Source organism: Microtus oregoni, unplaced genomic scaffold, assembly GCF_018167655.1.
Source record: "Microtus oregoni isolate MIOR12 unplaced genomic scaffold, Mior012 000000F_ref0000247, whole genome shotgun sequence".
NCBI lineage: Eukaryota > Metazoa > Chordata > Mammalia > Rodentia > Cricetidae > Microtus > Microtus oregoni.
In genome coordinates, this window is record NW_024543059.1 from 68,174,087 (window position 1) to 68,188,148 (window position 14,062).

Below are 14,062 nucleotides of genomic sequence, written 5' to 3' on the forward strand. Positions count from 1 at the left end.
CTGGTCTGTAATTTTTAATCATATTTGGGAAAAACTTTTCTCTCCACCTTTCTTGTTCTTTTTTCCAGGAGTTCAATTATTTGCGTTTGGATCACTGGGACCCATAACTTTTTAAGTTGTTTATTTCCTAGGCTTTCTTTGTAGCATTTATCTCCCTTATTTTCTCCCTTGCTTCTATTGCTGTATTATGTTTAAAGCCACAATTTTATATTTTATTATTCTTTGATTTTAATTCACGAATTTCACACAAAAATGTTGAGACTTTTTTGACCCAGGCCATGATATAATATAATAAAGAATTCTTATCCAGAAGAAAATCAGTTGCTTCCTGTAGTTGAGATGTGGTGTTCCTTGTGTATCCATTAGATTAATTGATTTCAATAGCATTTATGGGCTGGGGCATCAGATGGCAACATGACTTCAATCAAATATTTATTACAAAAAACTTGCAAATAAAAAAGTCCTTCAGTGAAATTAAACAGATCTAAAGCCTTGGCCTGTTCTTCTTGTGGACTTTGAGGATAATATATAGACACCATTCTCTCAGATTGGGGCTCCTTTTCCTCTTCCTTCCTATTTGCGCATCTTTCTTTCTTTCCCTATCTGATTGTTCTGGACTCTGAGTGCTCTATGGGGTAGAAGTAGAGAGGCTGGGCATCCTTAATTCCTGATATTAGAGTGAAAACTTAATGTTTTTCTCTACTAAGTGTGAGTGAACTAAATCTATTACATTGATGGAATTGTCCTTTATATCCATCTTGTTGAGCACTGCTTTCAAGAAAAAGTGATAGATTTTGTGATGTTCCTTCTTTCTGTGTCAATTGTGATGAGTACATTTTATTTATATTTTGTCTCACATGGTAGTTAGTATTTTTACAACTTTAATCAATTTCTGTTCCATGGGTAAAGCCCACTTAGGGTCACATGTTATAGAAATATAAGACACCAGACTATGAGCTCCAAACAAATGAAACAATTCAATAAAATGGACTGATAGATCTTTGGAGTGGTGTGTGGTCCTACTTTGCTTTTCTGTTGCTGTCACAAACACTGACTAAAACATGCTTGAAAGATAAGGGGTTCTTTTTGGCTTACAAGTTCATTATTGATAGAAAACAGGGTAAGAGCTTGAGGCAGGAACTTGGAGAACCGAAGCAGAAAGCTTGGTGCTCACTGGCTCGTTTTTCTTGACTTGCTCATCTACCTTCCTTATATGGCCCAGACCCACCTTTCCAGTGGCGGTACTGCCCACAGTGGGCTGTAACTTATATATTTAGCTAATTTTAGGTACATTTACAATGAGAGCTAGAAGCAAAAACAGAGTAGAAAAGCTTGAAAAAGTATGCCGTTTGACTACAAAAGGAATTTGGTCAGTGTGGATGAGGAGTGTGGCTGTGACGGTGGTTAGCACCAGTAAAATAAGATGTTTTGAGGTTATCTCAAGAATTATTCAGGTGCCATCTACCGTAGGACCAAGAGATAAAGGTTTTCCAACTCATTTGGAAGCCTGTGCCTGAGAAGAGAGCTGTGAGTTGCCATGCATGTACAGGGCCATGGGTGTCCGTTGCTCAGACACTCTGAGGCCATGGAGGCTAAAGTCTAGTGTTATTCAAGTGATGTTGGTATTGTAGACCTTTGGAGGACAAGGTTTAAGGAATTGTGGGGGTTTTCACTCAGATATCAAATGAAGGCTTTAGAGTCAAGGCATCATGTGAGACATTTAGAGTCCTTGTAAGGAGCTCAAGGGTAATAGGTGAGGAGTAATTGAGGATGAGTATTGATCCTGAGCTACAGTGGAGACCCCAGAGGCTTAGAGATGTCAGGCATATACTGACAAAGCTGCGGATGATGAGTAAAGTCCACATAAGAAAGCCCTGTGGTCTTTAAATGCAAAGGTCGTAGGAATAGCAACAACACATTTGAGATCCTCTGGAACTCACTTTACCACGGTTTACAGCACAGATGCTGCCCATTGATCTGCAGGGTTTAATGTTTGCTCTGCTGGGTTTCCAGCTTGATCTGCCTATAGAACCCTTCCTTTGCCTCAGTTTCTCCCTTTTGGATTGAAGATGTTCATGCTGTATCCTTGTATCTTGAACACATAGAACTTTCATTTTGATTTTAAAATGCCTCACAATTAAGAGATTGCCTTTAATAACAGTAGACTCTAGATTTTAGACTTCCGAACATGATGGACGTGTTAAGACTTTGGAAACTCTTGGAGATGAACTAAAATCATTTTGCCATTGTAAGTTGTCCATCAGCCTTTGGGACCCACAGACAAAATGCTCTACTTTGAACATGTATACTCTGAATTTGGAATATTCCTTACAAACTCGCATATTAAACATTAGGTGACCAGCTGGCACTTTGGGGGACAGTCTCACTAAAGTAAGTTGGTCACTGAGGACATGCAAACTTCTCATTTCATTCTTTTCTGCAATGGGACGAGGAGTCTCATTGCCCATATATCCCCACCAAATACAGAGTCAAGTATGTGTGGGTTAGCCCCTGCAACACGAGCAAAATGTCCCCTTCCCTTAAGTTGTGCTGGTTAGGTACCTGTCACAGTAATAGGAAAAATAATACAGGATCTAAGAAGCCTAAGAGTAGCACATACTCTTAAGTACCATGCCATCCAGTGATGCGGACACACGTAGAAACTGTAGAAAGAGTATATCATATATTTAACATATATTTATTTAGTGTATGATATATTTATTTAAATATACCATATATTTAAAGATTATATCATATATTTATCATATCATTGCTTTGTGATGAGAATTCATAAAATTAGCATTTTATCAGTTTCCAATCCTATATTTTATTATTTTTTAACAGGGATTATGTGCTGTAAGATCGAGCCCTAGAACTGATTCTCACTGCCTCCCCAGAATATTGTCATGCCTACCCCAAACGTTTCCCCATCTCCAGTTCCTATTGTTCTTTTGTGTCTGTGGGTTCTCCTTTAAAAAAAGAACAAAACCCGAGACCAAGTCTTGCTAAGTTTCGCAGGATGGCCTTGGATTCACTATTCCCCTGGCAGCTTTGACCTTGAGCTCCCCTTGCCTCCCCCTTCTAAACAGCTAGAATTTCAGGCCTGCACTGCCAAACTCCTAAGTGTTAAACATCTTAACATTTCACACGTAAGCAAGCTCACGAAATGTTTTTATTTCTATCCCAGGCCTATTTCCCTTAGCGTGATGCCCTTCAAATTCACCCGAACCAGTTCACCACCACACAAGGTATGTTTCTCTTCTTTGTACAGTCTTAGTTCTCTCCAATTTTATCTACATTTCACTACTTTTTCTTTTTTTAAATCTCTCATCTGTTGAAGGGCATTCATGATTGCTCTCTATCTTGGCTATTTTTAGTGTGGTTGCAATAAACATAGAAATAAATATATGTCTCCCAGATACAGATTTAATTTATATATATTAAATTATATATACGTGTGTGTATATATATGTATTCCAACACACACACATACATATATATTCCACACACAAATATATATTCCAAATATATATTCCACATATATATGTAGACTGTTTCTATATATGGGATTACCAGATCATATGGTAGTTCTGCTTTTAATTTTCTGAGAAACATCCATATGGTTTTCTTCAGTGTTTGTACTAATTTTTATTTCCACCAAAAATCTACCAAGGTTTATTTTCTTCCAAAAATCTCATCCATATAATAAAATTCATTCGAAATCATATGAGGTTATATCACATTATGATTTTGAGTGAGTTTGGTTTTTGCCATCTTTATGTTTTTACTGAGAAATATGTAAGTATTTTGTCTATTTTCTTAGTGTTTCTTGCTATTGAGTGAGTTTCTTATATACTTAGTATCATAACTTATTAAATGTATGGCCATTTCAAGGTCTATTTTTAGTCGATAAAATGTCACACCTTTGATCTTTTCTGTTGTTGTCACCTGTGATTTTATGGTCATATCCAGGAAATCATTGCCCAGACGAATATCATGAGCTTTAGCACTGTGATTTCTTCTTGTTGAGTCCATGTCTTTTGAAGATATGAACAAGTTTGTGCTGTTGCTTTGTTATTTACCCTGTACAATTTATTAGAATTCACTGTGGCCTCTTTGGCCTTGTACAGACAACAGCTTGATTCCAACTGTAAGTCTACCTAAGTCCCGTTCATTTCAACCACCAGACCTCCTCTTTGTTAGTTAACCTAAGCTCCACATCCATTCTTCAGCTTCTCTTTGCAGACATCTTACGTTTATGTCCCCTTTATTTGGTTTTCCTTGCTAAATGCCATTGTTTGAAAGGGCATCCTCGACTCCAGAGAAACTTGCAACATCGCCATCACTTGTTTGTGTCTTACTTTGTTTTATTATGATGAGCACACCCATTTGTTATTATCAGGTTAATATTTACCTTCTAAACTGTTTTTGCCATCCACCGCTAGGCTAATTCTATTGCTAGCATTGTCTAATATACAACTATAGCCCACAGCGAGAGTAATGGTGATATAGAAGTTAGTGAAAAAATTCATGCATTAACCCCACATTTCTTTATAATTTCAAAAGAATGAATTGATAATTTCTGTTTGTAGAATTCTACAACTTTAGGAGCTTATCTTCTACAGACAGAGGGAAAGAATAATGTGAGAGAAATAAATGTGATTGAAAAAGAATACTAAAAATTATAGGAATATTTTATTTTCATTTTATTTTTTGAAGAGGGAATTAAGGAACAAATCTCATTAGCTCTTCTACCCTAAAGCAATGTGCTTTTGCTCTAGATTTTAGGATTACTTTAGACACAAATACTTTTGTCTAATAAACTTGACCTAAAGAACTATCAGCCATAAAATTAAGGTTGAAGGGAATCGTCGGGGCTCTGCTAGCTAGCATCCAGGGAACAGGACAGATAACTCTGTCATATTATATATATGATATATATTATTAAACAAAATAGTCCTTATGTTCAAACTTGATTATTAAAGCTATGGAGTAAACTTAGAAATTGAGCCCTGCGTGTTCTTGAACATTGTTCATTGTCAAAAGCACTTTGACCAGTCTATATTCAAGAGGAAATGTTAAATCTCTCAGTCTTTCCTGAGTTTGGAAAAATTGATATAATTTACATCCTTAATATATTGAAGACATTCTCTGTTGGGATTTTCTTCATGTGAATATTCCCAATTTGCATTTCAATTTCTTTCAATGTTATACATTTTCACATTATATCTTAGTGGATTGCTTTTTTGAGAGAATGTTCTAATTTTATCAGAGTTGTGTATTTTGCTGTCTTCTTGAAGACGAATGATTTAGTAAATGATGACTCAGCTTTACCGTGATTTCCATTGGAGCCCATACCATTGTGTCTGTGGACAGACCATAACTTGGAAATCCAGTCAAGGTTGTCAGATTGGCTTTGTTTGATGGGGAGCAGAAGAATGCAAAGGAGGAGCATGGGCCTTCTGTAACTGTGGGCTGGCAAACATTCTGAAGGTAGTTCTCCCTGATACATTAACACAGTGCAATCACCATACTTACTTTTGTTCTGGGAACTTGGTAGTGTTGAAGTAACATTTGAAAGAAGATTTGGCACTGTTGTGTTTGTAGTGAGATCTTGGTTCTTCATGACACCAGGAGTTGTTTTCTCTGTTATGTGAAAAACAAAACAAAACAAAACAAAAAGAACATCCATCAGGAGTATAGTAGAGAACCAGCAAGTTTCATTAACATTCATGCCCATGTCCATTCACAACCTTCAGGTTGTTACAGAAAATATTCAGACTGAGAGTTAGAAATCTTACATTCTAAATGGTCAGCATTAGAATGACGTAGGTAATTGCTTCAGAAAGTAGGGTGATGCAGGAGTTTCTTGTGTGTTCGTGATAACTGTTCTCTTACGTGATACTACTAAGTACATAATCAATGAAAATCATTGTATGCGTGAGACTCAGAGAGTCTGGTCATTTCTCCAGTCACATAACTTCCGTGTGAAGAAAGTCATGCCTGGGATCCACCCACATTTGATGAAAAAATCAGTTAAGCACTACCAGAAAGGAGAGGATCTGGAAATGGCAGCAGTTAAAGAGGGCACTGTGGTCTCATGCTGCCGATGAGAAAATTTCATGCATGTAGAAGAGCCAGAGGAGTGGGGGGCGCCAGGAAAACAAGAGAATCTGTTTTATATTGTATTTAGTCAATTCTAAAAGGAAAGCTAAAAGCAATGTTGAGCCGAGATGTTAAAAAAATAATACCGGAATAAGTTGACTTGAAACAACCTATATTTGCATAATCATGTTTGAAATGATCAGTGTTCTTCAGTATTTTCAAAGTTCAGTATAGGGACATGAGACTAGTAGAGAAAATGCATACATGTCAGTCAGTGCGCAATTTGTACTGCCTAGATGGGAAATTTGCTGGCACTGTTCAGGAAAGCAGGTTAGAGGATTCCTATTACAGAATGGGATGGAGTAGACATTTCTGACGCCCTCCAGTGCAGGAGGTCTTGGAATTATAATAATAAGCAAGAATCAATGAAGAAAATTCTTAGTGCTCCTAAGGCATTTGTGTTACAGAAACCAATATAATAAATAGTGACAAATACATTCTCAGACAGAGCTGTGCTGTTTTGCCCCATGGAACTTCTACTTGTACTGTTGACTGGACAGATGGAGAGTACTTTGGGATCATTATCACTCCTGGGCCACTATCACACCAGAGTCCCTTGCTAGTGCCAGGATTACCATTAACAACCCCTGAGGAGGAGGTGCCAGGCAGTGGTGGACGCACACCTTTAATCCCAGCACTCGGGAGGCAGAGGCAGGTGGATCTCTGTGAACTGGAGGCCAGCCTTGTCTACAAGAGCTAGTTTCAGGACAGGTTCCAAAGCTACAGAGAAACCCTGTCTTGACAAACCAAAATCAAACAAGAAAAATTTCACTATAACTTTATATTAAGAGTTTAAGACATTAAAAATTTTTTAAAATCCGAGGGGGGGAAATGTGTCATAGCCTCATCTTCACACCACCAGCAGATTGCTCAGCAACATTTCTGCAGGCTAGGAGGGAAGAGAAAAAATATTCTAAGGCCTAAATGAAATAAACTGCCAACCAACATTACTATGATCTGTGAGGTTAAGAAACTGAAAGGAAGTGACAATATCCAAAAGCAAGCAAAACCCAAGGGAATTCGTGTCCATCAAACCAGCAACATCGAAGATGCTCATGTCCATCAAATCAGCATCACAGAAGATGCTCAAAGAGATGCTGTTACAGAGTGAAAGGAAGACTGTCACTCTCACAAATCATGGTCAGTGCACATTCCACGAGAAAAGTAGATTCACACAGGGGGCATAGAAAGAAATCTAGTGTTACTGGTTCAATAAATTCTTGAACCACAAAATGAATAACATAGGAGAAGAAGAATGTTAAAAGTAACCAGAAGAAAACAAGCCAAATGACTAGCAAAAGTCTCAATAATAGTTTTGAATTTAATTGAACTAAATCCTTCAAGTAGAAGATTTGAATCACTAGAATCAATAAAAATTATATAAGTACCCAGTAATAGCCCAGCAACTCATTTAGCTAGTTAAGACCCACATAGACAGAAAGAAAAGGTTTTCATAGAAATGTGTGTTCTAATGGCTCCCTTTCCTGAGGGCATTGACCCAATCAAAGACCTGTTTCTAGTCTCTTGGTTTCTAGAGGTGCTCCAAGTTAAATGTACAAATGTAAAAGTTTGAAGCTAGGACCCGTGAAAAAGCAAGAAGATGGCACCATTTGTCTTTCTGAACCAGGCTCACTACCTCAGTCATCATGATTTTTTTTTAACTCTATGTATTTGCATGTGTTATTCTTTACACCTGAATAAAATTTCATTGTATATATGTATCACATTTTTATCATCCATTTGTAAGTTGATGGATAGCTAGACTGCTTCCTTTTCCTAGCTATTGACGCAACAACTTGGAAAAACAAGTATTTCTTTAGTTGGATAGAGAGACCTTTGGATATACTCCAAATGACTGTTCAAATTGGGTTATATGGTAGTTCCATTTCTGTCTTTTTGGGTTGCCTCCCCACTGATTTCCTGGTGTGGGAGGTCCTTCTGTCTATTTGTTGCTTTTATTGGTTAATGAATAAAGAAACTGCCTTGGCCTATAGTGTGGGAAGAGGAAGGCTTCGGATTCAGAGAGAAGCCATGTGTCTGTGCAAAAGATTGTGAAAAGTGAAAGCAAATCATGAGCAGAAGAATCAACATGGGACACCTCGCTACCTGACTTTAAATACACTACAAAGCTAGAATGGTTACACAGCAGAATAAGGGTGTAAGAACAAACACACAGACCGAGAACAGAACAGAGAAGCTTCTCAAGCTTCTCTGTATCTACCATTAGCTGATTCTCGACAATGGCACCAAAAATATTCACTGGATAAAGAACAACCTCTTCAATAAAGAATGTTGGAAGACTAGATATTCTTAAGTGAAAGGCTGAAATGAACCTTACTTTATACTCGGTTCAAAAAGTAACTTAAAATGCGCCAAACAGTTAAATGTAGGATTTGAAATTCTTAAACACACAGGAAGAAAACTGGGAGTGAATCACTTCAAACATTGTTCCAGGCAGTGATTGTCTGGATAGGACCCAAAGAACAGGAAGAGAAGCAAAAACTGACAAGTGAGATGATATCACTTGCCAATTATTTGTGTTCAAAGAGATGATACACAGCAAAGAGATATATAGAACATTTCTAGATGAAAAGCTAAAAACAAGGGTAAAATAAGAGAAGACTCAGGGATGCAAGCCCTAAGACTTGGCTTAGAGAATCACCTGTTTAATATGGAACTTCACAGATGAGAGTGGAACCAGAGGCCATACTTCGTTCAGGACTGATGCTCAGTTACCCCATGAAGAGGGGGAATGGAGGGAATCTTGGGTGCTGTGAAGATAATGTATTTTAAAATGCATGTAGTGGGCCTGGAGTACATAGAGTTAAGGTGTGGAGCATAAATGCTAGCAAAGATGTAAAGGTTTGGCCTCTGGCAGCACATGTAGATAGGCTTAGAGTCTTGGCTTGAGGACAGAAAGATCCACACATAGATGAGGGAGAATTATTACCATACAAGCACTGTAATAGTAACACGGTGATGGGATCTTTTGATTCACACATAGTATGTTCCAGACTTCAGCTAAAGAGCACCAATAATCCAGAGTAAAAGGGGGCAGGCTTAAAGTTGCGTATTGCTTTCATTCAGTTTTTCTGACCACTTTCCTCAGATTACAGGGTGCACCGCTGTTGGACTGACTATAACTTGTAACTTCAGAGGTTGCGATGTACTTTAAGTTCAATAAATAAAATTTGATATTTGAATTAAATTAATTTAAGAATACAAACCTTAACTACCATGCATATTAATGGGATTGCATGCTCTTTTGACACTTATCTATATTGTGTAATGTTGAAATTAAGGTAAACATATTTCTTCAAATACTGTCAATTCTTTATGATTAGAAGCTTTCAAATCCTTATTTTTTTAATGCAATGTGTTTTGAAACTATATTCATTGTATTGTACCAGAAACTTTTACTCTACCTCACTGAACTTTTCTCTAATTCTCCCTGTCTCCTCTTCTCCCTAGGCTCTGCTACCTATCATCTAATCTCAGCTTCTTTGACAATTATTTTAGATTCTACATGTAGTTGAGGTTGGTGTCATTTGTCTGTCTACTACTGACTTATTAAACTTAGCAGGGTGCTCATCTCTATCAGTTTAGTAAGGATTTCATTATATTTATGGTTGAACATTATTCCACTGTGTACCTGACTACAATTTTAGAAGTTCATTATCAGCTGCAGTGCTTTGGGTGGATTCTATTCTTGACCATTGCAAATGGTGCTACGATGAACATGGGCATACAGAGGTCTCTTTGAGATAGTGATTTCATTTCCCCTGAATGTCTACCCAGCAGCCAGGTTGCTGGATCACATAATTATTACATGTTAATTATTCTGAGAAATATTTATATGATTTCAGACTACAATATCTACATTAATTGCATCTCTCACCAACATAGTATTTATTTCTTTCTGAAAATAACCTTTCTTAGTGGGGGTAAAGTGGCATCTCATTGTACTTTTGGCTTACATTTTAATTCATAGAATTGTAACATCAAAGTAATTCTGATTTCAGTGTTAGAACCTTTGGTTTTGAGTCCATGTTTCTGACATTTTTAGTATTTTGAGCATTTTTACTTGTATAGGGGTTAGAATAAAGCAAATTTAGTATGAAACATGTTTGAAGGAGTCATATCAGCACCAGATTGACAATTTACCCACCCCCTGAAAGTCAATCATTGCTTAGGGTTGAGAAGAATACAAGTGCAAAGTTAACTCCATTTTTCTAGAATTAACATTTTAGAAGCTGAATTTATTTGGAGAAATAATGAATTTTTGTGACTTACTGTGTGGTTATAACTAATTGACTTCAGGGAAAAAGCTTATTATTTTAATGTTAGAGGAAGGATGATAACCTGCTTTATACATTTCGATCTCTGTGATGAAAAGTACTGTTTTATCTGATATCCACAGTAAAGTCAGCTTTTTTTTGAATAAATTTGGCACAGGAGAATAAATTCTGACAATTTTTAGTTTTTAACATTGACAGTTTTAACATTGACTAAGGCATATACTGGTGAATGTTACGGTTGAGAAATGACATTTGGCTTAGTTTTATTTTTAATAGATGATCCAAACCTACTTATGAATAAATTTAATCTAACAGGTGATGGTTCTGAACATAAATAATTATATGACAATTATAGGAGAACTAGAATAGAATGAAAACAGTTATATCGTGTTCATAGCTTAGAAGAATTAGTTAAAATCTCCATCTTACCCGGAGCAAAGTGCAGATTTGAAGCAAAATTCCACTGACTTTCTTTATAGAAACAAACAAATTCTGAAATATATATGGGACAACAGAAGGCCAATAAACCAAAGCAATTTGGAGAAAGAACCATATTGCAAAGCCACAGTTATCAAAATTGCATGGTACTGGCATAAATCACATATATTGCAGTGAAACAAACAAAAATAGAGAATCAGAAAAACAAAACCAACTATGCATAACTAATAATTAACATGACATCTAGACGTCACAGTGGAGAAAGAATAATATCTTCAACAAATGTTGATGAGAAATCAGATTGTTGTAATCAAAGAGTGAAACTAGATCTCTATGTGATACTACCAACAAAAATAAACTCAAAATTGATAAAAAGGCCTAAATGTGTTATGAAATCATAAAACTTCTATGAGAGAATATCTTAAAGATTCTACAAAATACCTTATTGTAGAACACAAAGCAAATACCAAGAAATACAAGAAAGCTGATTTGATTTTTGTTTTACATGATCACAGTAGATAGGAACTAAAAACCATCATCAGGAAAAACTGTAGGACCTAAAATGTAAAGATTGAGCACACACTATTGAATGATGGAGAGTCATAAGGAAACTAGGAGGGGAATTTAATATCATGGAATTAAATGATAATGAAAATACACCTTACCAGAACCCGTGGGACACAATAGCAGTCTTAAGAGGGAAACTTACAGTTGTAGATGCTTCATTTAAAAACTTAGAGAAAACAGAAATACAAAAAAAAAGATACATCTGAAGGTCATAGAAAAACAAGAAGCCATGTCCCAAATCAATAGATATAAATAAATAAGAAAGATTCTCAGAAATGAACAGAGCAGAAATTGAGAGAACAGTACACAAATTCAATGAGACAGTTGATTCTTTGAAAAGACAAAGGAAATTGACAAAAACTTAGCTGAATGAACGAGAAGAAAGAAAATGAAGGCTAAAATTGCTACATTAGAGACAAAAAGGGGGACATCACAACAGATACCAATGAAATTCACAAGACCTTTAGGACATACTTAGAAAGCACATACTCCAATGAACGCAAAACATGTGAAATGAATAACTTCCTAGACACATATGACCTAGCAAAACATAATCAAGAAGATGTCAACAATTTAGGCAGCTATGTAACAATGAGATTGAAGCACTAGTTACATAATGTCTCAACAAAGAAAAGCCCAGAGTTGAGAAAATTCATTGTCAAATTTTAGCAAATTGTTGAAGAAGAGCAATACCATGTTCCTCAGACTCTTCCTTAAGTTGGAGAGGGAAGGAATGTTATCTGACTCACTTTTTGAAGCTGGTATTGCCCTGATACCAATGCCAGATAGAAGAACAGCAAAGTCTCAGGAAACTCACACTAATAAACATACACGTAACTATTCTCAATGAAATACTGGCAAAACAGATTTATGAAATATTTATTTTATTTTCATTATTTTGAAATTATTATTTTTTAAATGATGAATAATAAGTTTAATTCAGAACTATATATATCTAAGACATCCACAGATTTTTTTGTTAGGACAATATTTTAATGTGTGCTACTGTGCTTGCAGTAGAAATGTATTCTCCTAGGAGTTAATAATAATTTAGAAATTTACAACGGACAAAGACTCGCATTCAAGGAAGAATTGAAGTCAATACTTGACAGAAATTCTGTCTTTGTAACAAGATGATAGTCAGGGGCAGATTTAATTAATGTCTGGATTCCCTCAGTGCCTTCTGGGATAAGATTGTAGGTTGTCTGGATGTCTACACTAAATGTCCTAGGAAGATAGTTCAAAGCCTTGGCAGAGACTGGAGCAGCAGAAACTTATTGAAGACTCTTTTGGCCTCTTTCTTTGGAATAAAAAGAAGAGGTAAAGTAGTGTGCTTAGTCAGTTAGTTTAAGTGTTGCACTAGAAGGGAGGAAACCATTACGAAGGAACACAGGTGGAACTAGGACTTGAACCTCTCCAGTCTTCGTTACTGGGAACAAGAGCCCGAAAACTGGAGCCAAGCTATATGGATATGCTGAAGAGAAGAGAATAGCGGCTAAATTTGGGCAGTATTTGAACATTTTAAAAAACATTTCTTCTAAAGTGTGTGTGTGTGTGCGCGCACGCGTGTGCACGCACACACTCACGCACAGGGTACAGGTACCCAATGAGGTCAGAGATGTGGCAGCTGTGAGTTTCTCTATGTGAGTGCTGGTAACTAAACCTGGATCCTTTCTTTACAAGAGAAGTACATAATCCTAGCCACTAGCAATCTCTCCAGACTCTGGACTTCAACTTTTAACAAGAGAAAAATGGGAAAGAGTTTCTTGTGCTGTTGGACAAAATAGGTTCATTGGGGTTGAACACATAGAATGTCCTCACTCTTGAGAGTGTAAAAGGACCTAAGATGAGTTGTGGTTGGGGACTGGGAGCACATTGCTCCTTAGGCCATTGTTAACAGGATGGCTGGATCCCCAAATCTCTTTATTTTCAAACCCCAGTTACTAAGAAAGGATCCTGTAAAAATTGGGGTGAATCTAGGCCATAAATAAAATATCACTTTATTTTAAATAAAAGTCAATTTGAGCTCTACTTAGAGTGACCTTTGTATAATAAAAATTCCAGAAATCAAATAAGTTGATGTTGTTTGATATCATCAAAGGGATTCAGAATTTAAAATTTCCTTCTTCCAGGCTGGAGAGATGCCTCAGCAATTAAGAGTACTGGCTTCTCTTACATAGCATCCAGGTTTGATTCCCAGCACCCATATTATAGCTTACAACTATTTGTAACTCCTGGTTGGCCATCAGTCACTGTCTTCTGGCCTCTGTGGCACCTGGCACATATACATGTAGTACACAGACATGTACACACATATACAGTGCACAGACATATATACACACATACAGTACCCAGACGTATATGCACATAAACGGTGCACAGACATATATGCATACATATAGTATACAGACATATGTACAAATACAGTGTACAGACATATAAGCATATGTAGAGTGCACAGACATATGTATATATACAGTAACATACATGCAGGCAAAATAGTCATACACATAAAATACAATAAAGAAATATAAAAATAAGTAATAAAGCCCATTGTTCCTTAGAAACTACAGCATCATGTTGAGTTTTGAACT

At 36.5% G+C, this 14,062-nt stretch overlaps 1 protein-coding gene across 2 annotated transcripts in view; it reads right to left on the reverse strand.

Annotated features, from left to right (window-relative positions):
- The window catches only part of Emcn (endomucin), an 88,019-nt gene that overhangs the window by 34,124 nt on the left and 39,833 nt on the right, over positions 1-14,062 (reverse strand). For both annotated transcript variants that reach the window (XM_041653931.1, XM_041653922.1), the window contains exon 4: positions 5,539-5,646. In XM_041653931.1, coding sequence (XP_041509865.1) covers positions 5,539-5,646 — 108 coding nt within the window. The remainder of the gene's footprint in view (positions 1-5,538; positions 5,647-14,062) is intronic.